Genomic DNA, 13,588 nt, shown 5'->3' on the forward strand with positions numbered 1-13,588 from the left:
TTTCCACACCATTTAACGGCACAACAAGACATCATGCCGTAAATTGAGGCTGTTTTATGTTGTAAACGTCAGCTGTCTCTCGAAATTAACGGTGAATATGAACAACCACGGTGTTGGGAAATAATGTGGTCATTTTAATTTTTTGATACTGTCCGTAAAAATCATACGTGTGTTCCGGCTTGCTTGTCTATGACCGAAAAATCGGGAAAAATCACGAACTTCATGTGTCATAGTAGCCACAACCTACATAAAATGCTGGTTGACAGCTGTCTGAGTAACCTCAAAATCAAACTCGGGCCATAGAACTATTCTGTGATATTTTATTTAAGTTATCTATCAGTTAAAAAATGACTATCCTAAACGTTTTGAAATTCGCAAATGCAGTTAAGAGTGCACACAAGCCGAGTCACACCCAAATTGAGGTAAACCTGAATTGCTGTAAAAGTTTAAATTCCTCGCACTTGCTATTAGATTTTTACGTAATTCTCAGCTTTTAGCTGTAAGTTTACTGTAAATTAGAATCGAAAAATTTAATAATGTTTGATATCACTAGTTGCTAGTTTTTAATTTATACTATTGCCACTGCTAATAAATTTCAACCATCGAGATGTTACGCGTATCGATTTTTCTGGTCTTTCGATCTCATTCCCATGTGACTGGGAGATAATTGCCTAAATTTCATTTAACTTCGAGTACATACATTTTTTTGCATACGAAGTAGAAGAACTGGCTTTATTAACTCTCTTGTTGTTAATAATTATAATTTTTCATCAATGGCAATTTCTGTTTATTACTATCCTTTATAAAACAATATAAATAGATAAAAATATCAAATTAATTTGCCACTAATGCTCTATTACTCGCACCATAAGACAATAAATTAAGTTATTTTTCATTTTGTATGTGTTTTCTCTAACTATATAAATACAATTATTTTTACATAGAAATTGAGACAACTTTTAAATAAATAATTTATATGAGTCCCCATAGGCAAGGTTCCAAAATTTCTCGTAGTTCCTTTTCTGAATAGCAAAGCTAACTCATTGTGCGAGGAAGCTGTCAGCTCTTTAGTCCTCTGTGACATCTACTAACCTTACTCCCTATAGATAGTTCTACAAGCGTTTCAACCGCTATCACTTTCCTGTCACTTAGTGAGGAAATGAGTCAGGTAGAATGGAAGGATTTTATAAAACAATATGGTGTGCATGTTATGCTTATTTATTATAAATTACCAGATGCTTTTAAGGATGAGAAATTAAGTATTTTTAAGAAAAGGACAAAAGTTTGGCTTGCAGAAAAATGATTTTATTGCATCCATGATTATTTAAGAATGACATCTATTTAATATTTAATTGAGAATAAATTACACTTAAGCTAGGTTAAGGTGTCTTCTTAACTGTAAACTTTTGAATATCTGACATTTAATTTAATTTGACATTCTAAAAAAAGTGTATTAGATAATTTTTAAATAGGTCTATCGCTATGCAGGTTGAATGCTTGGATCCTCCCCTCTCCCTCCGCAGGCAATACTTGGCAGACCGTTTCATCTTTAAGGCGTGTTCTATCTCCAATCATCCTCTTCTTCCTCGTCTGGAGGAGCTTTCCCAAGAAGTATCTGAAAACACGTATTGGTCAAATAAGGAAAACCGAAGTACATTGTCTCATATTCCAAGTTGAAAAATCTTCCGTCCCCTATATATACGACCAACACCAATCCTTTTTTTGAGGTCAACTATGAGTCCTTAACCTACATCCCCAATGTTATCCTTGATTTTGGCATTGACAAGGATAGCCCAGCGGCCAATATTAAATTTAATAAAAAATTACAAGAATGGGAGGACTGGCTACCCATTTTCACAGATGCTTCTAAGTTAGACCCCAATGGTAGTGTAGGATCAGCTGTATGGATTCCCAAATACCAAATTGTTTTGACTCAGAAAGGACCATCTCAATCATCGGTTTTCACTGGGGAATCCATTGCTATCTTAGAGGCTATAAGATTTTCGAATTCGCATAACATCTCAAAAGCTTTAATTTTTTCCGATTCCAAAAGCTGCCTGCAAGCAATTGTCGGTAACCATTTTAAAATGAAAACAAAGTTTCCAATTATATTAAAAATTAAAGAGTCTCTATACCGATGCAAACAACAGGGACTAGAAGTTACGCTTGCATGGATTCCAGGTCACTGCGGCATAATAGGTAATGAAAGAGCGGACACATGGGCAAAAGATGCCATTGAAATCGGTTCCCAGGATTATAACATCATTTTACCATCAGACCTAATGATGTCCGTTCAGAATGACTTGAGGAATTCCTGGCAGACTATGTGGGACTCCTCCAGACTCCAGAAAGGTCGACACTATGGGAACATCCAACCGTTAATCCCCCGAAAGCCTTGGTTTTACCGTTTCCGCTCAGCTAATAAATGGGTCACTTCTACCATTTGCCGACTCCGTTTAGGTCATGTCTGTACTCCGGTGTTCTTGTCTAAAATCAGGGTTCGGGACAACTCTTTGTGTGAATGTGGTCTCGACGAGGGTTCTTTAGATCACATTTTTTTCAGTTGCGGTAGACTCACTTACTCTCTATATGACGCGCTGCCTAAGGATGTTCCGCGACCTATTAACTTTCTGACTCTTCTTGCTCTACTTGATTCTTCCTTGATAAAAATCTTAATCAAATTTATTCAGTGCCACAACATTAAGTTGTAGTATCTGCAGCATGCTTATTATTATATTATTTTTTGTTTCCTTTTCAACTCTTCCTTTTATGCTAGCATGCTTAAAACTCTTCCAATACCCTATGATTAAAAAAAAAAAAAAATGTAATTGTCTTTGTGGTCTTTGTGCCGTCCATAACATATGTTATTTGTTTAGGTCTCCTGTCTGTTCCTTCCCCAAGATCAAAATTTCAAAAACCGAACATTCTCCTCACGTGTGTAATGTCTCTACGCCGACACTGGCAAAATACGTCTTGCTATCACGGCAAGAGTGAAAGCCATTAAAGAAAAAAAAAAAAAAAAAAAAATAGGTCTATCAATTTTGGACATTTAATATTGCTTCTTAAGGGAAACCCGTGGTTTTCATTGAGTTTTGACAAGTTTTGAATCATAGGAACTTTTGCACTACAGATAGAATTATAAGTCAAACGGCTATCGGTTCTCCAATATTTTATCTCTCTTTTTGAATACTTTATTTTGTATGATTTTTTAAACGTTGTCTGAAAAAAAAAACACTTATTTCATATCTCTATTGACGTGAAAGACCTAACATATACACAATCTACATATTTGGGTTTGTGTTTGACGTCTAAAAACTGGTTGAGGGTTTTCATTTGAAACTAATTAACACAAAAGTTACGGCCAGAAAACCAGTTGTTTGACCTAAAATTGTTCAACTTTGATGCCAAATATCTCGAAGATAATGAACTTTGAAGTAAATATGGGATACTACTATATTGCTTAAAGCCGTTGTTGTTAATATAATAAGCTACAAAAAACATTAGAAAACTAGGGAATTCAGATTGAAGGTCATTGGGGCATGGGATCCCCTTAATGTAATAATTTAATTTTATATATTCAATTTGTATCGAGTTTAATGTGTGTACTCCTGAAAAGGAAGGGTTTGGTGAAAACTATATTTGTACAACTATACCTGTAATTAACTGTTACCTGAGTTCCACGCACAATAAATGATTATTATTTTTCAATTACGTACAATTTTCTTCAATATATGCAACAGGAAACCAATAGCCATTGTAATGCTCATAGAACTACCCCAATAACGTTTGAACCACTTTTACTTGGCTAACCCAGTACAGGATGGCTCAGTTTCAGCTACCAGCCATGATTTTAAACATTTTAATATTCACCTTAATATTCAATAGCAATAGGTATAAATGGTTATTGCTTTCACAGAAATTTTCATCATACGTCAAATATGCAGAACACAAGGCTTTGGAAAAAATTAGAAACATTGGTATCTCCGCTCATATAGACTCTGGCAAGACTACCCTCACGGAGCGAATATTGTTCTACACTGGCAGAATAGACTCCATGCATGAGGTAATTATATTCCCTTTTTTTATAATAGGAAGGAAAAGAAAGTTCTTCAGCTGACGAAGTTCTAATTCCGGCCCTAGTGCCAGTAATTTCTACGCTCTATGTCAGCAGATCATAACCTTATTGAGTGGCGACCCAAAGTACAAATATTTGATGTTTGCAACCCTAAAAATACCTTTAAAATTGACGTCATTTTTAAAAGTACGATGTAAATTTATTTAAATAATTACATATACAACAAGCATTGAATTAATAAAACTACCTATCTTAAACTTAAAATACTTACATAAAATAAAAATAAAAAATATAAATAAACATTACCTACTTATTTATTTATTTTACCATATGCTTTGTTTTGAGAATTCCCAGGATCCATCGCAAAAACGCCCGCGATCCGAATTTGAATCGCCATCCGAGGTTAAAAAACGTTACCTTATCCCCTATATGCTGTATTATATTGACTCGGGTTAAAAAAAATCGTTACAGGTAAAAGGCAAAGATAATGTTGGAGCAGTCATGGACTCCATGGAGCTTGAGAGGCAACGAGGCATCACCATCCAGTCAGCAGCGACATACACCATCTGGAAGGACCATAACATTAACATCATAGACACACCGGGCCATGTAGATTTTACCGTTGAGGTTGAGAGAGCATTAAGAGTGTTGGACGGAGCTGTCTTGGTGTTGTGTGCTGTCGGGGGTGTCCAAAGTCAGACTTTGACTGTGAACAGACAGATGAAGAGATACAACGTGCCTTGCTTGGCTTTTATTAATAAGCTGGACAGACTGGGGGCCAATCCTGATAGGTATGTTTTATGTTTAACTGTTATCTGCGACTTCGTTTGTGAAGAATTCGTTTATCGCGCGTCATTTTCCGGGATAAAAACTATTCAATGTTTTGTTCAGGGTCTCAAACTATCTCTATACCAAATTTCATTAAAATCGGTTCATCGGTTTAAGGTTGTTTCACCATCCGTTGTTTAGCGTTAACCGATGGTTAAATGTGATGCCGTCTCCGTCTATTCAAACAAAACAAATAGAGATGGCATCACACCTAACCGCCAGTTAACACTAATCAATGGATGGTGAAACAGCCCCTAAGTGCGAAGAGTTACTTTCGCATTTATTAAGTAAGTAATAGTTGACCGAGCTTCACTCAATTTAAAACCTGAAAGTTGTCTTATTCCCAGAGCTAAGCTAAGTAAGATTGTTTCCGAAAACAATCAGAAAACAAATTATGTATATGTGTTAACATATTTGATTTTGTTTGCTTACTTTCAGAGTACTAAAGCAAATGCGATCCAAATTGAACCACAATGCAGCATTCCTCCACCTTCCCATTGGTCTAGAGAAAGATTGTCAAGGCATCCTGGAGCTTATTGAAGAGCGAGCTGTTACTTCGATGGTGACTTTGGCGAGAAGGTCCGATATGACGAGGTGCCTAAGGACAGGAGGGCGGAAGTGCAAGAGAGGAGGCACGAGCTGATTGAGCATCTGTCAAATGTTGATGAGACTTTGGGTTAGTTTTTATCTAACATTTAAGAGAGTGTGCATGCATGTGTGCGTGTGTTTACTCCCTCACACTAGAATGGCTGAACATTATGATTGGTATTGGGTATGCAATGCAGAATATAGAAGCCGCAGCAGCAGCAGGGAAGCAGGTATGCAATGCAGAAGACTGATATGCCACTTTTTGTCCCGATATTCCAACTGGATCAGGATAAAAATCCCAAAGATTTCAATGCTACAATTAGGCTTTTTCATTTGCAACATTAATGGAATTCATGACATGATTTTTGGGAATTCTAATGAGAATTCTCAGTTCAATTCAATTCAATCAAACCACGAATTTTCCCTGGAATTCTCAATAGAAATAATGAAGTATTCCCTGATAAAAATAAGCTAAGTCTTTCTCTGCATCTAAAGCTACCTCCATACCAAATTCATCTAAGCTGGTTAAATTTAAATGGTTTACCTGTACATTAAGAAGTAACAGAGACAGTTACTTTTACATTTTTATTGTTAGTATATGGATTAAATTATGTAATTTTTTAAATTTCAGGAGAACTATTCCTCGAAGAAAAAACACCAACCGTTGCTGACATAAAGAATGCAGTACGCAGCACGGCTCTAAAACGTACATTCACCCCAGTCTTGCTAGGAACAGCACTAAAGAACCGGGGCGTTCAACCACTCCTCGATGCCGTATTGGAATATCTACCACACCCCGGACAAGTAGAAAATACAGCTATAATCAACGAGGCAAATGGAGAGGGAGAAACGATAATTTTGGATCCCGCTAGAGACGGAAAGAAACCTTTTGTGGGGCTGGCGTTCAAATTAGAAGTGAGCAAGTTTGGGCAGCTCACTTATTTGAGATGCTACCAGGGTATGCTGAAGAGGGGGGACAATATATTCAATGCTAGGACTGGAAAGAAGGTATGTGGTTTAATAGTACATTACTGCAGAGACTGCGAAATAGGGGATTGCCGGCCGAGTAGTATAGATGGCCGAGTGTTGACGAGGCCATCTAGCGATACGAGGCCGACAATCCCTGTTCGCGGACGAGGCTTGTATAGTGCTTTTCTCAGTAGTAAATCCAAGGAAATAATACCATGTCATGATGATGAACTCATATCGACAACAATAACACTTATTTTTATTAAAAACACTCGTTTTAGGTATGTCGTAGAAGTATTCGTTTTTTTTTCTATTCCCGCCAGAATACTCTTTTCAACTATTGTTTTTGTACGCTGTTCCGGTTAATGTTTTGCCACCCAAATCTTAAGATGATTTTATTTATTAAAAAAATTACGATATCTTATTAATTTGTTATTTTAATATCTTGAATACCTGATTTAATCTAAATAAATAATCGAGTCAAATCAGAGATTAAAACACAAATTTTATTTTCTTAATTGGCAGTATGCCGTAGATAGTCAATAAAACAAATAAAACCCAGTGAAACAAAACAAAAGACAATTTCTTTGCTGGCCATGGCCGGCAATGTTGTATGAAATTCCATTACTATCCTCTAATTTAACAAATTTAATAAATATTTTCTTTCTTTCTTTCTTCTTTAATTTGAAATTAGAACGAATCTTCAATAAGTGCTATACAATGACGTACTTGGCGTTCTATGATCACGAAGATAAGGACGACATTTCCTTGGATGTTTTGAGAGAAAAGTAGCTAACTTCATCTCAATGTGGATTGGCACCTTCAGACACATCATTAAATTTCTTCGCAGATGTGTAGGTTGTAGATGGTAGATACCTGCGCGATGTTTACTTTACCGTAAAGCTCGTGGTTAATTCAAAGAAACTCAGAGTTTCGAGCCGGGCCTCAAACCCAGGGCCCTCTGCTACTAGCTACTGCCTATGTATTGCAGTATAATTAATAATGTCATTACATTTCGGCACTTTTTTATCTTTCCATTGTACTGTCAAGGACTTTAGTTCATAATGGATGAGCCACCATGGGACCCTTATCAAAGGAAAAGTCATTACGATTTTCCTTATTAATTAATGCGATGTCACTATGACGTTTACTGTGAAATGGTTCCATAGTGGCTCATGAATGACAGCCCTTGACCATGCTCTCAGTGTCTACTCATGTTTTTGATATCCTGTCAATCATTCAAAGTTTAACTGGAAGAGATCCCTTTAAGGGATAAGTTCGCCTTTTTACATCTGGTTAATAAGATGTAAAAAGGCGAACTTATCCCTTATCCCTGTTTTCTGTTAATTACATCTGTTTTTAAGTTAAAATACAATACATTTGCTACAAAATATTCACAAATCTTTTTACTCCTATCTTTATGTTCGTAAAGTAAAAGTTACCCTTTTTATTACTTCTTATCTTATAATTCGCAGGTAAAAATTTCCCGTTTAGTGCGCATGCACTCTAGCAACATGGAAGAAGTGTCGGAAGTGTTCGCGGGCGACATATTCGCGCTCTTCGGTGTAGATTGCGCGTCCGGTGATACGTTCGTTAACGACGGCAAGCTAGAACTGTCGATGGAATCTATACACGTGCCGGACCCCGTCGTTTCGATGGCTATACGGCCGAAGAATAGCAAAGATCGGGATAATTTCTCGAAGGCTGTTGCTAGGTAAGTTTGGGAATATAAAGGATTTACACTGCACCACTACCACTAGAATTTTTTTAATTCACACATGTATTTAGTAAACACAGTCAACTTACTGGAAGTAACATTTTGTATATATTATTTTGATTTAGCCAAACAGTTTATTACCAGAATGTTTCTATCGATGAACTGAGCCATCTGTCAAAGTTAACGTAGATCAAGAATAAGTTATTGTTAAAAATTTCATTTTTAATACAAGCTTCTTTTGCTGTCTGTACCTACTTGCTACATTTCCGTACCAAATTTCAAGTAGCTGCCATTAACTGTTGAAGAGTTCCGTCCTGAGGAGACAATCCAGGCTGTACTATCAGGATGTCACTGTCAGATTATTGTATTGTCACCAGATTTATTTAGGTATGCCAAATTTCAAGTCAAATCGATCACAGGAAGTGGAGCAATTTTAGCTTCCAAGATTTGACCCAAATAAACGGGGCAAGCTAAACAAAACCTTGTATTAAAAAAAAAACACGATGCCGGTTGAAACTGTTTGGCATGCTTTTATTCAGTTTTTTAAATGTCAGTGTATTTTTCCACAGATTTACCAAAGAAGACCCCACATTCCAATTCCGCTACGACGGCGACAACAAGGAGACGATCGTGTCTGGTATGGGCGAGTTACATTTGGAGATATATGCTCAGAGGATGGAGAGGGAATACAACTGCCCCGTGGAACTGGGGAAGCCTAAGGTCGCTTTCAGGTATGGCGTAGTGTGAATAAGGTCTCTATCGAAATTTAGAGAAGTTTCTATCCAATTTTTGTATTTATGTAGTATACTAGCGTTTACCTGCGGCGTCGCGCGCGTAAATCATTAGATACAGCAGTTGAATTGAAATTCCGGGATTTTATTCAATTCTCGTGGGAATTCCATAAAATTACATCGTGGTTTTCATTGACGTTAAATTAAAACATTTAAATTGTAACAAATACCTACGCACGCACGCACGCATACAATATACAGATCCAGTGAATATAATGTTTTTCCATCGTACTCGTATTTGCTGGATAAGCTCGTACTGTACTGAACCGAAGTACTGTTTGAAGATAATTCAGAAAGCAATGATAAATTGCTTTCTCAGTTAGCTTCAGTAAACTAGTTGAGTAGGCAAGATAAATATGAACTTTTCCGGCAAAATACGATGGCAAAATATTGGCGAACTTTCGCATTTATAATTAGTGGGAAATAAAAGTGTTACATATACGCTGACCAGTGTATTTCGTCTGCAGAGAAACAATGATGTCGCCTTGCTCTTTTGATTATCTGCACAAGAAGCAGTCGGGGGGCGCCGGGCAGTTCGCGCGTGTCAGCGGCATCATGGAACCTCTGCCTCCTCACCAGAACACCAGTATGTGTTGTCTACGGGTCTACTTTATTTCTTATAAAGTTCAATGGACATTTTACTTGGCCTGTGTAAAAACGTTTTTCACTACATGTATAATTTCGTTTGCCTCTATCAAACAAAAAGTCAAAATCTGTAGTATAATTTGCTCAGAAATGGTCAACTTCACGAGATTGTTATAAAATAAACCTAAACCAACCTAAATCCACACTATAAAAAAATCGTCTAAATTGTTTTACTTAGTGCATATATTGCATTCCAGATTTATGTACCTGCTTAGTGCATTTTCAGTATCGATTAATTTCAGTATCCATCGTACAGCCGTACATTTTTCATTTTGATATTTTATTATTTAAATAATAGCCTCCCGTGCCCTCGTGTTCTTTATAAAGGACCAATTAACACTAAGAATAACGGCCGAATGTACTTTATAAAGTAGAAATTTTTCATTCAGTAGAGAATTTTAAGATTGTTGAAATAATAACCAAAATACAAAGCTGGTGTACCACGTCTGTTAAAAAAAGTTAGGACTCTGGATAGAGTTCCATGTTAGATATGAAAATGTCACTCATTTAATACAATAATTGATTGACACTTCAGGTAACGTCGTATTCCGGTTGAGATCCGACTCTTCCCGATTTAAAATTATTTGCACTACATCTGTATATCAAATGAACCATTATGTATCAAATTTGTTAACCATATAAATTTTCCCCAAAAGTGATCTCACGAAAACGAATGACTGACTTTTTCCCGCAATTCCCTAATCACCCTAAATCTCTTCCAGTGCTCGAGTTTGTAGACGAGACAGTCGGCACAAACATCCCTAAGCAGTTCGTCCCCGGCGTGGAGCGTGGCTTCCTCGACACGTGCCAGAAAGGTTACCTCACTGGGCACAAGATATCTGGCGTCAAGTTCCGGCTACAAGATGGCGCGCATCACATCGTGGACTCGAGCGAACTGGCGTTCTTCTTGGCGGCGAAAGGCGCGGTCAAAGATGGTGAGGTTCTTTGTATTCTGGGGCAGGGGATGATGGGGGAATGATTAAAAAAAAACTGAGGTATAGTACAGAATCTGACATCTGCACAGATGAAGTAACCTAATTAAATTATTTTTTAATCTCACCCGACGCAAAAAAGAAGGGTGTTTGACGCCAATGTCTGTACGTCTGTCTGTTTCTGGCATCGTAGCTGTCAACGAATGGGCCGATTTCGAAGAGGTTTTTTTAATGTGATAGTGTGTTGCCTTGCGGTGGTTTTTAGCGGTTTCATTTTTTTTTTTTTTTTTTTTTGGTTTTCATTACAAACGCTTCAGCCATATTTCGAGATATTGAATTTATGAAATGACAATGTTGGGGGTTTTTTCAACTTTCTAAATTAGGTTATTTCATATTTCGTACAAGCTTTTTATTTCACTTCACCTCATACATTTTTTTTTATCTTCAAATCTTTCAAGTTAATATTTGGTCCACTTTTGGTTAAATTGACTTGAAATTCGGAATGTTGGTATAGCAAGTAGGTTGGATGACAATGCAAGTACAGTCAAAAAAACCGGCTGTATTAAAAGTAAAAATATTGACCTCAATTTCACAGATGCTAACTGCAAAAGAGGCCGAAGATGTTACCTTCTTCATTAGATATTTGTGTAGTTTTTATTAAATAATTGATTATTTTACTCCATAAAATTGTTTGTCATTCTTAATGCCAAAAAAAAAAACTTTTCAGTTTTCGAAGAAGGCGCTTGGCAAGGTCTAGAGCCCATCATGTACGTTGAAGTGACGATGCCAGAAGAGTTCCACCGGCACTGTCATCGGGCAACTGAACAAGCGTGGTGGCATCATCACAGGCAACGAAGGATCAGAAGGCTGGACCACTGTGTACGCTGAAGTTCCGCTGAATAACATGTTTGGGTACGCCGGGGAACTAAGGTGAGTCCTTGGCCATCTGTTTTTTAACCCCCGACGAAAAAGAGGGGTGTTATATGTATTTACATATATATGGTATGTGTATGTATGTATACAGGGTGGAAAGTTGAGATGGCGCAGCAAGGGCAGCTACTGGATCCCTTGCTGCTACGCGAAAATGCTCTTAGGAGACCTTTACTAACTTTTTGAGTGATGACAAACGACATTCACAGATTTACGATAAAATGTACAGTCAGCGAGAAAATCGACAGATTTGACTTTTTTTATGCCAATCGGTCCCATTTCTATCAAGGATTAAAACACTCTTTGAGACCAACTAAGGTTAGAGTACTTGAACACCCACAAATCAAAGATAACTTTTTCCATACAGTTTGTAGGGTACTAATTTGCAAAGTGAACTTTCGCATGTTGTTTTTTTTTACGAATATGAATCCTTTATGCTTAAAGAAAATTAAACAGTATGTAGACAAACTAAAAACTGAACATCCATACTAATATTATAAATGCGAAAGTAACTCTGTCTGTCTGTCTGTCTGTCTGTTACGCTTTCACGCCTAAACCGCTGAAACGGATTTTGATGAAATTTGGTACAGAGATAGAATAGACCTTGGAAAGAACATAGGCTATCTTTTATTCGCGAAAAAGAGGCTTTAAGGGGTTGAAATAGGGGATATAAAGCTTATATGGTGGAAGTTCGTTGCTGTAGATGATAAAACATGAAACTTGGAATTTAGGCACTTAATAAGAAATAAATCGATATTTGGTTGACCTTTTTTGAAAACTCGACCTATGACTATGAGGGGATGAAATAGGGGATGAAAGTGTATATGGAAGGTAGTCATTCGAAGAATAAATCGAGAAGGCAACGGAGTGGAGTGGAGGCAACGGATGGAGCGGAGACAATGCAGGCTACAGCGGAGGCAGTGAAGTAGAGTGGAGGCAGCGGAGTGGAGCTGACGCTGCTGAGCGGAGCGGAGGTTGGCGGAGCGGAGGCTGGCGGAGCGGAGCGGAGACAATGGAGCGGAGGCATCGGAGCGGAGGCAGGGAGGCAACGGAGTGGAGCGGAGGCAACGGAGTGGCGGAGGCAATGGAGTGGAGCGGAGGCAACGGATAGAGTGGAGACAATCTAGGCTGCAGCGGAGGCAGTCAAGTAGAGCGGAGGCAGCGGAGCGGAGCTGACGCTGCTGAGCGGATCGGAGGCTGGCGGAGCTGAGGCTAGCGGAGCGGAGGCTGGCGGAGCGGAGGCTGGCGGAGCGGAGGCTGACGGAGCGGAGGCTGGCGGAGCGGAGGCTGTGGAGAGGAGGCAGCGTAGCGGAGGCAGTGGAACGAGCGGAACGTGCTAAGCGGAGCGGAGGCTCGGAGCTGATTGATGGTGATGGTGATGATAGTGGTGCTGATTATGATGATTGGTGATGATGATGGTGATTGTGGTGATAATGATCGATGATGATGAATAACTAAAAAAAATGTTTATGAAAAAGGTCTTCATTTGAAAACTTTACCTGCGGGGGATGTTAGCAGAGGGGATGATGCAGTGTTAGCAGAACCTTCTAAGCTCATAAGAATAATGTACGCATTGTGAGGTCATCATGAAAAATTTATGATTTTTCAGATTTTTCTTATTTATTGTGCTATAAGAGCCACCTTTATGCTAAATTCCAAGTTTCTAAGACAGCCGGCAGTGCGCTATAACTTTTTCTGTTAAGGCGATTTGTATGAAAACACCTCTTTAATGACTGTAGCTTTTGTTTGCCTTGACTTAGAGTTTGATTTTTTTCACAGCTTTCGGGACTATTGACCTGAGTTTAGGGTTTATAATTTCAACTCGATACCGATACTCCGCTAGATAAAGGGTCTTGACAGACAGACGGACGACGGACGAAAAGTGATCCTATAAGAAGTTCAATTTTTCCTCTTGAGGACGGAACCCAAAAATCATTTGTCCGGATAAACAAAAAAATACTTTATATTTATAGCAATGTATTGAATGGTTATTTTCAGTAAGCGTAGAAGTTTCTATGTGCTATTATTAGCAGATAGGGTATCCTAAATAAATTAAATACTTTCCAAAGTTACTATTCCACGCGGACGAAGTCGCGGGCAAAAGCTAGTTAAC

General features: G+C 38.0%; 1 protein-coding gene across 1 annotated transcript; it reads left to right on the forward strand.

The window, feature by feature from the left end:
* The first annotated feature begins 243 nt into the window (after positions 1-243).
* LOC141426083 (elongation factor G, mitochondrial-like) lies at positions 244-11,479 on the forward strand. Its single transcript, XM_074084945.1, is given in 12 exon segments — positions 244-422; positions 3,917-4,063; positions 4,547-4,866; positions 5,342-5,454; positions 5,457-5,579; positions 6,123-6,499; positions 7,936-8,174; positions 8,747-8,908; positions 9,436-9,554; positions 10,336-10,548; positions 11,273-11,346; positions 11,348-11,479. Coding segments are annotated over 12 exon segments (2,094 nt in total). The 5' UTR covers positions 244-347.
* Positions 11,480-13,588: the final 2,109 nt, after the last annotated feature.

The sequence above is a fragment of the Choristoneura fumiferana genome, chromosome 3, assembly GCF_025370935.1.
Source record: "Choristoneura fumiferana chromosome 3, NRCan_CFum_1, whole genome shotgun sequence".
Lineage (NCBI taxonomy): Eukaryota > Metazoa > Arthropoda > Insecta > Lepidoptera > Tortricidae > Choristoneura > Choristoneura fumiferana.